This window comes from Balaenoptera ricei, chromosome 9 (genome assembly GCF_028023285.1).
Source record: "Balaenoptera ricei isolate mBalRic1 chromosome 9, mBalRic1.hap2, whole genome shotgun sequence".
Taxonomy (NCBI): domain Eukaryota; kingdom Metazoa; phylum Chordata; class Mammalia; order Artiodactyla; family Balaenopteridae; genus Balaenoptera; species Balaenoptera ricei.
In genome coordinates, this window is record NC_082647.1 from 79,702,496 (window position 1) to 79,721,526 (window position 19,031).

General features: G+C 34.5%; 1 protein-coding gene across 4 annotated transcripts in view; it reads left to right on the forward strand.

Moving 5' to 3' along the window:
• The window catches only part of SEMA3D (semaphorin 3D), a 206,623-nt gene that overhangs the window by 114,802 nt on the left and 72,790 nt on the right, over window positions 1-19,031 (forward strand). For all 4 annotated transcript variants that reach the window (XM_059934032.1, XM_059934031.1, XM_059934034.1 and 1 more), the window contains 3 exons: window positions 4,803-4,865; window positions 13,464-13,583; window positions 18,277-18,370. In XM_059934032.1, coding sequence (XP_059790015.1) covers window positions 4,803-4,865; window positions 13,464-13,583; window positions 18,277-18,370 — 277 coding nt within the window. The remainder of the gene's footprint in view (window positions 1-4,802; window positions 4,866-13,463; window positions 13,584-18,276; window positions 18,371-19,031) is intronic.

A 19,031-nucleotide genomic window follows, 5' to 3' on the forward strand; every position in this document is an offset into this window, starting at 1 on the left:
ATTTCAGGACAATTAAAATATGGCAATTATGCAAGTAGCACCTCTGCTTCTGGTATGCCTCTCTTTGATAAGTGAAAGAAAAATGTCTGCGGGTAACTTTCTAAAGGAGTAATACAGCTGCATCAACTTTTAGAAATAGTGGTATGTGTTTTGCTTGTCTTGCTTAATGGAACTTTTAATATGGCATGATGCTGAGTGTTCAAAGCACCAAAGTGCAAGAAAATGTGTATGTCATCTTACTTTTAACAAATTCAACAAGCAAAGAGAGTAGTAATAATCACTACCTCAAAACTTTCCCATTACCTAATTAATGATCAAGAGGGCCTTTTATAGATATTGTGGACTTTGTATTTTTAAGTGTGGGGTGTGATTTCTGTCTGAGAGTGAGGCAATCTCAAAGTGTACTACCTGGGCTACTGAAATAATTTCAAGATCTCAGGTACCTCTTGGGCTTTTGTGTAAATGATGCTGAAACTTGATACTATATATGAAGTACTCTATACCCAATCAGATTTAACATCTCTCTCTCCCTCTATATATCTATCTCTCTTTGTTTCTTACTCTTTTCCCCCTCTGTATCCATCTACACACGTACACACGGTTTGACTAGAAATATATGGAAGTGGTGGAATGCTTTTATACAGATAGATAGAGATAGAGATATATATGTCACATTATGTATGTCACTTCAAAAGATTATTGAAAAACAAATATGTTACTTGATGAACATATTTCTGCCAATCCTATGTAAGTATAAGAGTGTGTGGAAATCTTGGTCTTTTTTTGTTTTGCTTTATTTTTAGATTGAGTTATGTGAAATTTTATCTCTTTATATTGTTTACCAAAAGGGATCAAAAGGAATATTTTTTTTAAAAAAAACCCTTATTCTAATGACTAGAATGGGCAAGTAAAAGAAAATCTCACCATAAATCATAATTAAAATGATAGCTTTTAAATATTGGCACAACTACAATGATTTTTTTTTTCCTTTTAAGTAAATGTTTACAGTCTGGAAGACAATCAGATATCTCCCACATTGTTATTATTATAATTCTATTTGTGATTCCTAAATTCTTGACAGCACTGTGTCAAAATAAGCCAGTTTATAACCTCAATAACTTTATTTTTAAGGCTTAAATGTTTCCTTAAGAAGTAAAATTGTCGTTGTGATACTATCTTAGGATTCCTATGCTATAACAATAATGATCCAAGGATAATTTCTGTTTTTAACAGGTTTTAGACTTTATGGGATTGAAGGTGAATGATGAAAAGTGAGATAACATTTTGGGGGAAAAAATCTGCTTTGTAAACAAACATTAGAAGATATATTTAAATTGGTTTTTGGAGTCCAACAAATTCTCAGTGCTTGAATATATTTGTATAACATTTACCCACTAATCAAAAACCCAGTTGTTGGAAGCTTGTCCTTTCAGTTTTATGGCTTCATTTACTAGGATGACACAATATAATTTACAGTTGTATGACTTAAAATTAATAACTGAAAATGTACAACAAAACCATTAAAACATCTTTTAGAAATTTGTATCCCTTTGCAAAGAGAAAAAAGAATCTGCAATTACTATTTTAGTATCAAGTCTTTAAGACAAAACTAGAGTTGAAACTATTAAACTAAGCTAAACTGTTACATTAGAGTTGAAACTATTAAAAGCAAGTAATTTAAAACAATGGCTCAGAAGTCAGGACTGGTAGGGACTTCATTTCCCACTCAGTGCTCCTTAGGGCTCCCTGAGCATAGTGGCTCCATCCTCTTTGCTCTCTTCTTATAGTGTTTATATCTCCTATGGAAATGCACTTACCCTATCTGTTTACAGAACTGTCTTCCTGACTCACGTCTTAGCACCTCAGTGCCACACCTTGCCAGGTATACAGAAGCCCTTTCATAATTATGTGTCTAATGAACAAATGGTTAATGAACAGAAACTACTCTGTGCTAACCTTGGAACTTCCATTTGGGTTTCAAAAATGATAAAGAAGGTTGCTTCCACATTTTGTCAATCTTTAAATAACTCCCTCCGTTTTGAAGCTCCTATAAATACATTCAAAATTAATTTTAGAAACATCATTTGTCTCATAATTTACTTCAACTCAATCACCCAATACACTGGTTAGAGGTAAAAGAATAGAACCCAGTGATGTTCTTTTTCCTTTTTAAGTCACACTTCATGTGAAAGAGTCCTGTATTTCCTTTTCTTTCTTTTTTTTGTATAGTACTAATACCAAAAAAATATTCAGGTCTGAACAAATCTACAAATATTTATTCTAAATTTACTTCTGAAATGTGACTATATCTGACCATCGTATAAAACAGAAAAGAACAAAATCTGACATATTGAAAGGATTCAAAGAAATATTAATCTAGACTAGAGACCAAATAAAATGAACTAGTGATTAAACCAGTTGACACATCATGGACATGCTGTGTACCATTTATTTTCATTCCAATGATACAAAGTTATCCTTTGTAAAATCACTGTAATATTCAAGAATCAGCAAGTACAGAGTTGCAGTTTTGCAAGATGAAAGAATTCTTGAGATTGGTTACACAAAATGAATATACTTAATAATACTGTAATGGCTAAGATGGTACATTTTATGTTATGGATATTTTATCACAATTAAAAATAATAAAAAAAAGAATCAGCAAGAAAAAAGTGAGAGGATACCTTGAGTTCATAAGTTCAAATATGAAGCAAAGTTTTCATAAATTCAGGATGTTATTTTTAAAGGGGCAAAAAAGAACACTCAATTCAGTATTTTTGCTACCAGTGATTAAAAACAAAAACAAACAATAAAAAACAATGTGAAGAAACTGTCAAATTTCCTGACAGCTACAGTGTTTTATTTTTGCTATTCATATATTCATTTATTTAGGACTTCATGATTCCAGATCGATGACCGACTAATGTCAGTTGGCCTATGCATGGCCCATTTTGATTTATTTACTAACTTACATTACTTAGTTGTTCTTAATTATGTAGTAAACACTTGAAAATGCACCATCCAGAACAAAAGCTAAAATCTGTTAAATAACCTGTTTATTACCGCCAGTATAATCTTCTTATCAGTCTTGGGTAACCATCTTTCTGAGTCCTGTATTCATCACTCTGTTGCTTTTCTTTTTACATATTTATTGTATCTACATATATACCTAAAAAGTGTCTTAAAAAAAAAAAAGTGTCTTTTATCTTAGTTGTTTTAAACATTGTTCTACGGAGATCATGCTGTCTGTCATTTTGGGGAATATATTTTTTTCACCTAATAATGAATTGCTAAGGTCCATTCATATTGCTCTTCATTGCTGTAGCCCATTCATGTTTTATTGCTGGCTACTTTTCAAAATTATGTGAAAATATAATTGCAGTGATTTAAACCATTCTGAATAAATAGCATCTTTGGGTCTTCATTGTGAACCACATCCAGGTTAGCTGGTCACCTGAGCCTGCTGTTGGCACTCAACGACCCTATCTATGTACACCCTTTGATTGTAATTTGTAGTTGTTAAAATGTGCTCTAAATGAACAACCTTACTTCATTTAAAAATCTCAGTAATTTAATCGTATTTGTCTGTTCAGAGACTGTAAGTGCTAGTCTATGTTCTTCTTTATTCAGAGACATAAAACCCTAAAATTTCACTATGAGGATAATATCATATAAACATTAGTGACTTCTAAATCATTTGTTCATTCCAGGTTTAACAAGTCTCTTTCAGTGTATTCCCTCAGGATATTTTCCTTTTTCCCCACCTATTAAAATATTTTCGCTAACATTGGTGAGAAACATAATAAAGGTTTGTCAGGAACTCTTGGAACATATAAGCTACTCAGAGCTTGACTTTCTTGTTTCTTCTTGTCTATAGCTTAACAAAGAGCATTTCTTTCTGTAAGCTAATGGAGTAATGCAACTGTTTGGGGCCTTATTTTGAAAAACTTCCTGGAAGAATTTCTAAAATTTGTTAAAAAACAAAACAAACTATTTGTGATAAGTTCAAGACTGATAAAGCATGATTAAAAGTGACCAATCAAGGAGCCTTCTGCCTTTGTCCTTATGCATTTGCCCAAATGATATTTATTATGTAGTGGTTGAGACCCCCCAGTTCAAGGGGCAGACTTTGGGTCATATTTTGGCTCTGTTGCAAACCAGCTTCATGGCCCTTGACTTGTTTAATGACTGTATGAAGAAATTTTCTGACCTGAAAATGGGGAGAGTAAGTACAGCTATCTCATAGGGTCATTGTGAGATTGAAATAAGATAATGCTTATTGTCTTACTTAACGTTTAACTAAATGACAGGTGCATCTCAGCTCTATCTGTGTTAAATATTGTCAACAAGTCCACACTGGTCTTTGACTTGAAGTGATAACTTATGCTTGTGACAAAGAGCTGTTTCTCACACCTCATTGCACATGTTTATAATGCACTACCACTCCGAGAAAACACAGAAAAACAGGGTAAAAAGAATCTCTTACCTAAGCAAATGCTAACCTGAAATTCTGTTGACATCACAATAAGAAGTTATGGCCTACTCAACATGATTTATCTATTATTAAATACATTTAAAAAGAAATTAGAAGATTAACAAGTGGATGATTCTGCCCAGTGTTTTCTTATAATCTTTTTAGGGTGGCTTTGGAAAATATTTAAATCTCAAAATTCCTACATCCTATCTAACAGCATGCTTTTGTCTTGATAGCCACTCTTTAATTTCACACACTCACTTTCCTAATTAGAATTATGTGGTGTTTTAGATATTCAGATTCTAACACACCTTGAAATGTTTTACAGATTTATTGGCCTGCTGCAAAGGAACGGGTGGAATTGTGTAAATTAGCTGGGAAAGATGCCAATGTAAGTATGAGACTTTAAAAAACATCTTTGTTAAACTGGTGCTGATATGATAGCAAATATTTATATTGGGTTTTATTGAATTAATGGCATTAGTATATTATTTTTAAGACTACACTAATATTCTGTGTAAAGATTAATATGGTATAAAATGTTTCTACCTTGCCAAAAGGATTGACATTATTCTCAGAAATTTAGAAATACTACCCTTTCTAAAGTGTTAATTCTGACTGTATTTTCTTCACAAAAAAAATCTCAGAAATACATTTAAAATATTTAAAAATAAACCATCAGAAAATACTGTATTTCTAGGGTTGTGTGTTTTTCATCTAATGCATGTATTTTGTGAATGTACACAAAATCATCAGTGGTTTTAGCATTACAAACACACACTTGACATTTTATTTAATTTGGGGTGAAATTAAACTTACAACATCTACAAGAATTCTTGCAAAATAAACATTATAGAGCTATTAAGAAGGATTGGTTGAAAATGAATAATACAACATTCTGGAATAAGAACTAGAAATAATTTACTCCAAAATTTATGTAAGTGTAACTATAGGAAATAACTTATAAAGGATAAATAGTGGGGTCCTAGTATAAACTTCTAGTTTAAGCTCCCTTAAGGACCAGAGAAAACCCTTTGACAGGTGTAACTGCCCTCATCATCTTTGGGGTGTCTTGTCTGGATTGCTTTTGTACTGTCCAAGCTGTCTTACATGCTTCCCCAAATTGTGTTGCCTTTTTTATCTCCAGCAATGCTGTGGCTCTAACTGCCTCTTCTCATCTGAATGTTCTGATTCAGGCCAGATGCTCTGTGTTCTGCCCTGACTTCTTGCCCTGTAATGATAGGGAGAATTGCTCTTCTTTGGCAAAAGAAATCACTTCCTGAATGTAACTCAAGATGAAAAAGTTCTAACTTTGGGCAAAAGCATGGACATCATGAGGCTTCCTTTGCAGTATCCTGGAATGTTTCCTCTAACCACTATAACCCAGGAGTATTAAACTGAGCAGTGCCCTCATATTTAATAACAGCAAATAGTATGTGTTATATGAAAGCATAATAAGATTTAACAATTCTCACTTTATTATTGTGATAAAGGTAAAGCAACACGACGTATGTTGCCTAATGAATTTAAGGGGAAGCTTAGAAGACTTTATTCACTCATTTGTTCATTCATTTATCCAACAAATACTGATTAAGAGCTTAAATATGTGCATTAATAGTCTATGAAAGTTCTCATGGATCTTTTAATCTAATGAGGGATACAGATATTGCACAAATGATTACTTACACGTAGCCACTGTACAGTTGGCCACAGGTTCTACGTCTATAAATTCAACCAACCGTGCATCAAAAATATTCCAAGAAAAAAATTCCAGAAAGTTCAAAAAGCAAACTTGAATTTATTGCTTACTGGCAACTATTTACATAGTGTTTACATTGTATTTACAATTGTTTACACAGCATTTACATTGTATTAAGTATTATAAGTAATCTAGAGATAAAGTATATATGGGAGGCTGTGTGTTTGCCATTTTATATAAGGGACTTGAGCATCCTCAGATTTTGATATATGTCAAGGTCCTGGAACCAATCCCCCGAGGATACTGAACGATGCCGGTCCTGCAAAACAAAATAATCAAAACGAAGTAAAAGAAAGAAACTTTTGCTTATGCCTCATTCTGTATTCAGTTAGTGTTAAATGTGACTTTTGGGGCACATTTATGTTAGCAGAAATATATCAGAGAGTGTGTGCTTCAAATGCAACAGGAAAAAGTTTTTACATTTATTTTGTTAGAAATGAAAGAGTATAAACTAATGTAGAATATATTCTTCCTGTCATGTCCCTAATCTCTCCACCCTGTTCAATGTCAGATGCCCTGTGAGCAGGTGCCCCAGTCTGCAAAAGCAACAGTACTTTTTTGAACTCATGGGAAAGAAAGATGCTTTGGTTGTGATTTTTCAAAATTACTTTGTTGCATAACAGAAGCATGTCATAAACAGTGTGCACACTTTTGTGTTTCATCGGTATTGAGTGTATGATAAGGAGGCAAGTAGGAAAAGGGTGTTTTAAATTTACTCCAATAGAGTAGTGTCAGTTTTCCCATGGAATAGGTGAGGGATAAGCACTCAAGGTCAATCAGTGAAGTTTTCATTGTGAAAGTGTTCTCATTGCAGTATGTTCACTAATTCCAGTTATAGAGTAACTCAGTTGCCCCTCTTATCAAGCTAAAACAAAGGGTGATAAACTTTCTTGAAGGTGGTATCCTAGAGAGTACATAAGACCCAGTATATGGAACCTATTCTTCCAATTCAATTGTATTTGAGAGCTTGTAGTCACCTCTAACTTTAAGTACACTTTAAAGTACACTGTGTACTTTAAGTACACTGTTAACCTAGGATTAGAGATTTAGGAAGTTTCTCTCTTTTTACTGAAGTCTGTAAAGTTTGCTGTTGAATTATGTAGGTATAATGCAAGTCTTTGTTTCCTTCTTTTCAATTTGCCCCTTTAAAATAATACTGTATTTTAGAGTTACTAAGAATAGCTAACATTTTTATAGCACTTACCATATTCCAGGAACTGCTTTCAAAACTTTATACCTATAATCTCGTTTAATCCTTACAACAATACGGTATGTTAGATTTTATTTTTATTCCTCATTTTCCAGATGAGAAGACTGAGAACAGAACGATTAAATGACTTGCCCAATATTACATACCTAGTAAATACTGAAGCCAGGAATTGAATCCAGAAGGCTTGCCCCACGATCTATATACTCTTATAATACACTATAATCTACACATCAAGGTCTGAGTTCTATGTGTAAGGTCTGCAAACTGTATCCCTCAAATCATTTCTCTCTTCACGATAACCATAATGCAGATCCTCATTTTACAGCATTACATAGATTTTGGCCAACAGAAAACTGAGGCAAGTGTGTGGTTTTATTAACATCTTTTATTGCCTTTGGCATTACCCTCTCTCCTTCCTTCTCTCCAGTAATTTTTACCTACTTCCCAAGAGTGTGTTTAGAATTAACACGTGTTTGGAAAGAGTGTCCCTTTACACAAAGGTACTATATAACTGAAAAATAGTGAATTATTTACCATAATGAAAGTAAGCTAATTGGCGTGGGGAGGGAGTAGAAGGAGAGGAAACAAAAGAGAGCTGTTCCACTTTCTTGAGCACAGTCCCCAGTTTAATCCAAGGAAGGGAAGAGGTGACAGGAAGCTATTTGGTTGCATTTTGTGTCTGCTTCGAATATTATTCAAAAGAAAGTCACTAAAGAAATGTCTGGTCCTGCTATAAAAGAGTGCGGTAAACTGCTCAGTCCAGGCAAAAGAATGCATGGGGTGTGGGCAGGCTTAACTGTAGGGGCGCACAACCTTGTCAATGGAGACATTACATAGGGTTAAAGGGTCTTCCATCTCTAAAGTTTTCTGATTAAATTCTTTTTTTTTTTTTTTTAAGAACATCTAAAGTAAAACAAAGTGTTCATTGTAGAAAGTTTGCAAATTATATAGAGTTCATCTGTAAATAGTTCTTCCCCCATGAACATTACCCAGAGATAGCTGGTGACATTTTGATGTTTATTCTTCTATCTTATCTATTTACTATTTTTCAGAATGAAATCATTGTATACATAGTCCCTTAAAACATTTTTTTTTTCACTTCGCAGACTGCCATGAGCATTTTCCCATGTCATTAAATTCCTTTTTTATAACACTACTTTTAATAGCTGCACTGCATTCCTTTATATATTATTTCATCAATCCCCTATTGTTAGAGTTTTGGTAGATATCCAGTTTTTACTATTGTGAATGATGCTGCACATGAAAAGCCTTATATATAAATATTGTGAACATCTTAGGTTATTGAGTACAATTACTGGTCAAAGGATATAAAATCTTTTATATACATTGTAAAATGGCCCTCCAGAAAGTTTATGCTTCTTATGCTTTATCCAGCAGCGCATGCTCTTAAGAGGCTATATTTCCCCATACCCTTGCTAATGTTGGATACAACATATAGTTAATGTTTAATACTAATACATTAATGAATGAAATAAATAAATATATTTAATTTTTGCCAATAAAAAGAAAATTATTTTTGTTGTTTTAGCTTGACGTTCTTTCATTACTATAAATGCTAAATATTTATATAGTTGTAAAATTAGGATTTATATTCGTATATTATTACTTTCTGATCCACTCACGTAAAAATTATTCTTTCCTAGTTATCCTACTTGATATATAGATTTTTATAGGCATATCTCTCAATTTTTTTCCTTTAAAGTGTTTTTCTTTGCCCTTCTACCACAACTGGTTTTGCTCTGTGGAAATCCTCCTCTGTTAGATGTTTCATTTTTAAGAGAGGAATGGGATATTTGGATTTTCATATACTTGTTTTGAAGCATTGACAACTTATTAAAATATTTTCAACATTGTAAGACCTAAACAGATATCTTTGCAAACTGAACTCTGTCAGAAGTCTGCTAGACAAACGTAAGATGTAGCACAATGATTGGCATGTGGCGAATGATCACAAAATATTTGAGGATCACAATATTCTGCAAAATATGCTAAACACAGAAACAAACCACATTCTTAATCATAAGTGTCTTTTCATATATAACCTAAATAAATTAAAATTAGTGATTATAAGTCAGTTATAAGTCAGAAATACATATAAAGCTGTGTTGGATTTAACTGGACTATATGTAAGGTTAGAGAATTACAAGTAGTTCTGTTTTGCTAATATTTTTCTAGGTATTAGGGGGAAACAAAAATTCTAAGTGTTAATATATAAACTAATATTTACTTGTCTTTTCTCTAAGTATTAATTGTTTCATATTTGTTTTATTTATTTAATTGTATATCTATTTATATATATATAAGGATGTGTACGAGAGGTAAAAATTGAAACAAATAATCTTACTTGAGAGAATTAGAAAGTTGATACTTGTTTTTAGTTCTGTCTGTCTCTCTTTCTTCCAGTGGAGAGTTGGGGAGGTGGGAAGGAGAGTAGCTAGGAAGCGTGGGGAAGGAAGGAGAAATTCAGTTCTTTTCCCAGGTTGAGTACGTTACTGGCTGAATTGAATTGTTTGGTGTCATGCCCCAACCCTTGCCATTGTGGGCAATAGCTGATAAATTAGCCAGCTTTCAGGGAAAGTTAAAACAGCTGCTTCTCGAATTTATCTTTCTTTATGCCTCACAGAATTACACCACCATTAATAGCCATGCCGGTCACTAAGTGAATTAAATCAAGTTAATTATTGCTCATGCTGTTGAAGCAAATCTTGGAACCTTTATAAATTAAAAGAGAAATCATTGTAAAGGCTTTTGCTTTGCTTCCAGTGTTTGGCTGAAATGTCCACCCCAGGCAAAATTTAAAATGAGACCGTCTGTTTTAGAATCTCTGTCCCCGGTTTCGTCCCCTCACTGCCCTGTCATTGCCTCCAGGCTTCCCAGAGAACTGCCCTCCATCAACTTCACCACAGAAAACTTTGAGCAGAACTGACTTTTTTTGTAAACTGTGTCAGATAACTCGGGATACATGGTGCTATTCCATGGCAGCCCAATCTGAGAGAAGAGAGGAATTTCAGAAATAAATCCTTGGTGACATCTCACCAAAGTAAAAACTAGCATAATAGGTTACTTTCCAGGGCTGGCTGCATTTTAATAAAGTAACTCCCAGGGATGTTAAAGGATGGGAAATGTTTTAGGTGTGATTCAGAGCTTTTTCTTTATCATCACTCAAATTATATCTCCTATGTGTGTAAAACTTCACTCTGGGCCTTATTTGCCTTTTTAAACAGTGCTGTGTCTCTCACAGTCCCTAGTCTTTCTGACTTTATAATTTATAATCTGGAAAGGCAGTTGTTTTATTTCTTTATACAAATATTGATTTCAGAATCTTGTAAAATTACTGTGTTACTCGGCTTGGACTACCATAACAAAATACCATAAACTAGGCTGCTTAAACAACAGATATTTATTTCTCACAGTTCTGGAGGCTGGGAAATCCAAGGTGAAAGTGCAGGCCGACTTGGTTTCTGGTGAAAATTCTCTTCTTGGCTTGCAGGTGGCTATCTTCCTGTGATATCTGCACAGGGCAGAGAGAGTGAGAGCACGTGCCCTGGTCTCTTCTTAAAAAGGCACTAATCCTATCATGAGGCTCTCACTCTCCAAACCTCTTCTAAAGCTAATTACCTCCTAATACCATCACCCTGGGAGGTTTAGGGTTTCAACCCGTGAATTTTGGGAGGACACAGATATTCACTCCATAACAATTACTCTCTAAATTCTATGATTCTTTGGTAACACTGAGCTTTTGAAAAAATGGTGAAATCACTGGCAGTGAGTGAATCCCACCTTACTCCAGGCATATAACTCTACTCTTGCCCTCCCTGTGTACTGTTCCATGTGTAGATTTCACCCTGCATAAATCTCTTCATGGGGAAAAGACCAATAAATAAAAGTCCCTTCAGTGAGCATGAGCGAGCAAAATGAAAGCTAGAGAATATTAAAATCTCTTACCCTAGCAGTGAAGCCATCATTACAATTTATCTGCTGATTGCATATATTTTTCCTCTTTTTTTGCCTTGGCTTATTTCATATTACTGTGTCATTTGTTCAAAACTATTAGTAGGGCATATTTACTCTCTGAATTAGGTTTTCATTTGCGATTGTCTAGCATGATGTAAAAGAACATGAAGCTAGTTCTCTATGGTGCCTTTGTGTCAATAGAAAATAAATTCTCTTCATCAAACACCTTGATGGGAGGGTGGAAAACACATATGATTTTGTTAAGCAAGATTATCTGACAGAAAATTGTCTTAATGAATATAAAATTTTCCTTTCTTAGGAGGCTACGTATAATAATTATATGAGAACATATACTAAACATATGAAAATATTCAAGGTAACAAAGATGTCTGCAGTGTGATTTGCACTTCCTCAGATATGACTTTTATTTTTTCACAGCATACAACCTGTGTAACCATATGCAGTGGCCCTTCTGCTGTTAGAAAGTGCCGACTCTTCCTACCTGATAAAGAAACATCCTTCCCTTGCGTGGTTAACTGAGGGATTGGAACTGTCCTTTCATATAGTCTTAAGCAACTGCTTTGTTTATAAGGAAGCAGAGAGCAGAAAACTCAATAAGTTAGTTCTTTATAACATTTTTCTGTAGTAGAATGTGCAGATTTGATTCACTGGGATCTACAAATTCTTGAGACATAAGATTGCCAGGCTAGCTGGACAAAGGAAGAACTAGGTACTAGGAACTCTGTACCACAGATATGGAGACATAGCTATTCATTCTAAAATCAGAACAGCCACTGGGATATTGATTATTTTGTATAGATCAAAATCAGGGTAAGTGATAAACAATTGTTAAATGTTATATTCTTTAATTTAATCCACATAACAATCATAATCCTATCAGCTAAGTTGTTGTCTGCCTTTTAAAAATTTTACTTAATTTAAAAAATCATCCTACCAGTTAGGTCATTATCCTTTTTATTTTTATTTTTTAATATTCTCCTCCTAACAACCCTAAGAACAACAGTGACCTGACAGGTGAAGGACCCGTGGCCACTCAGGCAGAGAGAAAATGGACTTTTTCTCTGAATCTCAGTCGTTTCATAGATTTCCAACCTCCTTAGTAAACACTTGCCCACCTCCTGGGTAGAGTTGATCTAGAATAAAAGTAGACTACTGCCCAGTGTTTTCTCAGGAGTCTTTGGGCCAGGAATCATGAAGCCATGGTTAACAAATTGTTGCCAATAATTATGTAAAGATAAGGGATGACTTACAGGAGATGAATTGAAAATAATATATAATAACAAGAAAGACTACTCTGAAAAACTGAGTCACTATTTACAAGTAATTGGGGGATAGAAAATAATTAAGTTATAAAGATATACATTGGAAAGAAACATTTTTAGGCCTAAGCATTTGCAAAAGAGGCAGAAATATGTCTCTTAAAATTTTGACTTGGTGTAAAAAAATATTTATGGAAAAAACAGAAGAGATTCTTGAAATAAGCAAGAATTAAGCTAAGTCTTAAAGGCTCTGTAACATTGAAAATAAATGGAAATAAAGTAGTAGGCCATTCTGGAAAATAAGAACGGGATAATATATAGGAAGACACATCTGTGTTGAGTGTTTTGTTTAGCGTAGCTGAGACAGTTGAAGTTGCACACAGTAGGTTCTGTATGGGATAGACAATGTGGGAACATCAGAGCATGATGGGTTTGGTTCTGTAGGAAATCCTTGAAAGAAAGTATGGAGACCTCATTCACATGATGTTCATTCTCTAGGCCCCATTGTGTCCCACTATAGAGATGTGCATTCTAGCACTGTGATTAGTTCAAAACCTTAAACCTTCAAAAAGCTTCAGTCACTCATTAAAGCCATAGTTTCTAATTTGTTTTGCCTCCTTTGCTAAGTCAGGTGTTAAACATTTCTCATCAGTCTTTTCTATTTTACTTCTTATTTTTGATAATCTACTTGGGAAACAGGTGGTATGAAAATCTTTCAAATACCTGAATTGTATGCTAATGCTTTTATTTTTTTATGCCCAATAGACAGAATGTGCAAATTTCATCCGGGTACTTCAACCCTATAACAAAACTCATGTTTATGTGTGTGGAACGGGAGCATTTCATCCAATATGTGGATATATTGATCTTGGAATCTACAAGGAGGTAATATAATGAAATAGCACAAAAACAATTTATTATAATAACTTGTTACTTAATGCCTATGACATAAAATAGTTAGATTTGAATATAAAGATTGAATTGTAATCTGTATGAACCGAATAAGAACTTATATTCCCAACCACTTTATGGATTGCCATTTTGATTGTACACTTTATCCACCTAATAAAAATTTCTTCTATTAAAAGCTTTTTAGTGATATGATTAAATTAAATGGTATCCAATGTTGAAAGTGCTTGTTTTCTAGGCTCTATGTACAGCTTTATTTTCTCTTGAGTTTCCTTTATAACTAAATCTATTTAGTATGTTGCTGTTGGTAAAAATTCATTTCCCATAAGACCTTGCAACGGAATGATATCTTATAAATAATTTAATTTTTCCCATCCAACACATTTGACCTGTTACTTATGTTTACAATAGTGGACACTAAATACAGATAATTTTGATGATTTTTCTTAAAATTGTACGGATAGTTGTTATCACACTGGACTTATTATTTCTGCCAGACCAAAGTGACATAGTGGAAATGTGGGATGTATTAATTAGGAGTAATGTATTCCAGCAATCAATGAGCATTTCAATAAATGAGAAACATGCAGATTACAGTAATTTAATCAACAACTAACACGTTAGAGTGCTTTCTTTGTGTCATGGACTGTGCCAGGCACTTTACATGGATTGTTTTTGGAATTTCACAACACTGTTATGAAGTTGGTACCTTAATAACTTCCAGTTTGCAAGTTAGTAAAAACTGAGTCTCAGCAGAATGAAATAACATGCCTAAGTCACCCAACTAATAAATGGTCTAGCAAGGAATTGAACCAAAGTAGTTATCTCTAGAGCAAGCATGCCCAACTGAGCTTCAGAATATGTACTCTAAATCATTCCTTTGTGTGGGCTGATGGGTTATACTGTCATCCTTATGTTTATGTATATACTTCTTGTGAATAACCACACATATTTGCAGGGTAATTGGCTGCGTGTTTGAAAGGAAAGTCTGGGCTCATGGTACAGGTTTCTTTACACTGATTTAACTGATTCAAGCAGAGCTCAAACCCACAACTGTGCTGGATAAATTTTTCTCTCTAACCAACTTGTCTAACCAGCCCAGACTCAATGGTTTGAAAGTAAAGCAACCCTGATAGTTAAATCTCTGAACCACTAGGAGACTTGGCAACTTGAATCCATCATACTTTGTTGCTGGTGTAATGTTCTCTTGCCTAGCTTTGATGAAGGGTAATATATAACAGTGGCTTATAGCATAGGCTGCAATTACATGAGATAGCCCCACATCTTGGATGTGTTTTGAGGCCTGGGGCTAAAGGCCAAACTCACAACCTGCTGAGGGATGCAAATAGTGTTCATTAACTCCTAAAAGTCACAAGTGCTGAAAGGGAGTTTAGAAGGAGCTAATTACTTAGCTTGAGACTGTCAAAAAGCCCCAGGGCCGTCAAATTTACAAGTTCTGTGAATAAGAGAATTATGAGTGAACAGGAATATTGAGCCTTGTGAGTTTTCCACTAGTCAGGAGTACAGGTAATTGTATGGCAGCCCTGCTTGAAGATCGTTCTCTTCTAAAACGAATTATTAGTCCCAGGATTCACTGTCCATTCAGAGGGAAGGCACTTCCGTCTTCAATTAGGTAAGATTGCTTCTCAGGTGGCTGGGAAGAGGGAAGAGCAACAGATAACAGGGATGGAGGAGAGCAGTGTGTGAAGCCCTCTTCCTGGGGACCACTGTTGTGTGCCTGGGGCAACGGGAAGAAAGAGGAAACAGCTAAAATGAATCCCAGATTTCTATCTTTGGCAGTGAGTTGGAGAGGGGTGTTATTTATTGAGATGAGAAGAGTAACAGATTTGTGGGGAAAATGGTGAGTTAGTTTTGTACATTCTGCGTTTGAGAAATGTTCCGTAGGTCATACCAAGTGGGCAGTTGGATCCGGATTTCAGGATAGAAGTCAGGGCTGTTGACAACAACTAAGAGCTAAACGTGGGGAGCCAGAGTTTGAATTATGGCCCGGATCATTTACCATGGCTCCACGGTCTTCTGCATAAACTTTCTAAGCTTCTGTTTATTCAGCAAAATGATGATAATAATAATAGTAACTCAGAGTTATTTTAAGAATAAAATGAGAAAATGATTGTGCATAGGCTTTGGTATAGCCCTTGCTCTATTCCGGTCACTTAATTTGGAGCCGTATTAGGCAACAAGAACACAGAAAGGCAGAGGCAAGTATTTCAAAAGTATGCATATAAACTTTATTTCGAAATAATGTCTGCAGTCTCTATCTATCTATCTATCTATTTATCTATCTACCTGTGTATCTACTCTGCAATACTGGGGGTGCCTGATAGTTGTTTAATAATTAGATTGGAAGTATGTTCTTTCCTCTGGAATCTCCCTTCTGCTGCAAATCTCATATTTAAACGTTAGTAGTATTAATAATATTAATATAATAACATAATTTTTCCTAATGTGATAGTTAAACATTTCCTATTCTTATCTTCTTATGTCTTTACTTCAACAGTATTTCTCTGTGTGCAGTTTAGACAGGTACTTTTTTGCATGATTAATTAGGCTTAAGGAATTTAATGGGAAAAATCTTATAAAATTGAAGTTGTCTCAAAAGTTAAAGTGTCATGTCATTCAGTTTATCTCAGGAAGTCCATTTAATCAGCCATTATTTTTTTACATCATTTTCCTGTTGGTATCCTTGACTCTGGCTCAAGGAAACTTGCTTTCCTGCTGTCTCCTTTCTCCAGGAGATTATAAGGGAGACCTTGTCCTTAGCCTCCGCAAATACCAATTCTATGGGCTTATCTTGAGAATTTAATGAAATGCTGCGTTTTGACAACAGAAGTCTGTACAATTATAAGGGTTTATCTAGGACTTTGCATCAACTATGACATTCTCCCAGATGTTTTCTTGGTTTTTCTTTTTTAGCTTTTCACTATAATCTTCTGGCACACCAGGATTCAGTTTACTTTTTCCCTTTACAACGTCCCATTATAGGCTTTAGAGTCAACAGTTCTGTTTGACCTGTGGAGAATAATGTGCCCTTAATATTTAAACATTCTTAAGAGCTGTGATCTGTAGGTGTTTTTTCCTGACATATCTCTAGCCCCATCCACGGTTGGGAAACATGCCCTAAATGTGCTCTCACTGGACTTTTTTCATGCCTAGGCGCCACTATCACAACTTGTCATTAGCTGAACTGTTCTAACTAAACATACTTGGGCTTGATCATGTTACATGGTCATGGTGAGTCTATAAATTAATTTCAACACATTTTTAAATCCATGAGTTTGAAATCCTGAGACTAGATTAGTTAAGAACATGAACTTTGGAGACAGCCCTGAGTTCAAGCTACTGCTTTGCCTCTTATTCACTATGTGATGCTGAACAAGATACTTACCCCCTTTTATTCTCAATATTCCTCTTGTAAAGCTGGAATTAAAGTAGCTACATCTTTAGGTTAGTGGTGAAGATTCAATGAGACAATGTACATGAAGTTCCTGGCCCATGGTTAGTATGTATTAACTGTTAAGTACCATTACTGTTAGTATTAAAGTGCATTTACTTAAAACTATAAAATGGCAAATGTTAATCATGCTATTTAAATTGGTATTACTATTTTTTAATAAGGCGGTAATTACTGTTGATCCTGTTAATTAGAAAAAGATCTGAAATGACACATCATACAATAATAATAATCCAAATAATCCAATTTCCTCTATCCCTTTTGCTTCTTTACTTGCTTTCTAGATAAGTAGCACTGAATGATCCCTTTTAATTGCATGTGTGCTCTGATATAACTTTGTAGCTATGCCATCTAGAGAGAATATCTGAAATGCTGAATCTCTCTAACTAGTGCATTTGCAGCCTGAGTCATCAGTCTTTTGCTGGATGGTAGTGTTATTGCTATGAAACACTCAAGCTCATGGGGCCATATTCATTATACATTCATATTTTTCTTGGAAAGTTCAACTTAAGATGTTTTTTTACCCTGAATGTTAAAAGTCTGCCAATGCCATTCTGTCTGTGGCCACTATTATAAAAATAGATGTTTCAGCCAAAATAACTATGTGGCTTTAATGTGCATAGTGTTTTCGTAATAGTGAAAATACTACAACAGGATTTTTTTTGCCCACATGTATCAACAGCTCTGAAAATGAACTGCCTGCCTTACAATGCTTTTAAGTCACTAAAATTACAAAATATCACGAAGCTTAAGTAATTTGGTATAGTTGTAGATGCTTAGGTAGGTAGACCATAATAGTTATGAAAGTATAATTATTATAGTAAATTTATTCCTTAGAGGAGGAACTTGGCTCAGTAAATTAGTTATTAGGCTTACGAAATAGGAGTGCTTGATGGTGATTTCGATTATGATAGTGGTCCAGGCTAAATGAATCGATAAGGATATTGCTACTTCCGGCTGAAAAATTCATTCATTATTATCATCACTACTTTGGGCAAATGGAGACCAAAACATGGGAATTGAGTCTTGCCAGAAACAATATTTGTGGAAGAGTTAAGAAGCACAGCATGATGTGCATGCTATATGCTCAGTTTTTGTTGAATTAATGAGTTAGAATTTCGTTCTTATCTCCTACGTTCTTGCTGATTTGAATATTTAAAAAAAAAATCTCACTTGTGTTAAAATTTCTCATAACAGGAAGTTATGTTCAAACTAGACGCACATCATTTGGAGTCTGGCAGACTGAAATGTCCTTTTGATCCTCAGCAGCCTTTTGCTTCAGTAATGACAGGTAAGATCAGTGATGCATAGTTCTAGCTTTTAGGTGTTTTTCTAAAAAGGTGTGTGTAGATTCAACCACATTTTCTTAATGAGTTAAAGATTATTTCGGATTAATCGTCTACTGGCTGTTTGGTTGTAGTTTTTCAGTGTCATGTCTCTCTATACGTAGCTCCTTATCCATAAAGTGAGGCTCCAGTAATCCTTAACGTCAGCACAGTTATATTTTAAATGAACGTCAGGTTGAATTCTTTTTAATACAAATGACACACACGCAATTGTGCTATATTTCTACATGTAGCTGTCCCAGATTTTCTTATATTTAGCTATGCCCCATTTGGTTCACTGTGGCAGTTAAATTTAGCAATTCCTTGAACATAATATGTTACAAAATATGTTGAAGATTTGAGTGGGGGGATTAATAGTAAGACGTAAGTGGATAAATTAATAAAACAAATCAAACTATAGAATACAGATAAAAGAATGGTATAACACCTCTCACCCCAGTTTCACCATAACCTGATTATATTAATGGCAATGTGAAATTTTTGCTAGCACATTCAGTTTTCTCTTGCTTTGTATACATCTAAAATTCTCTTACGGGAGGACCGTCCTGTTTAAAGAAGGCAGTACTGTGTGGTCTGAAGTCTTTTCTGAGGAATGTCGGCACGACC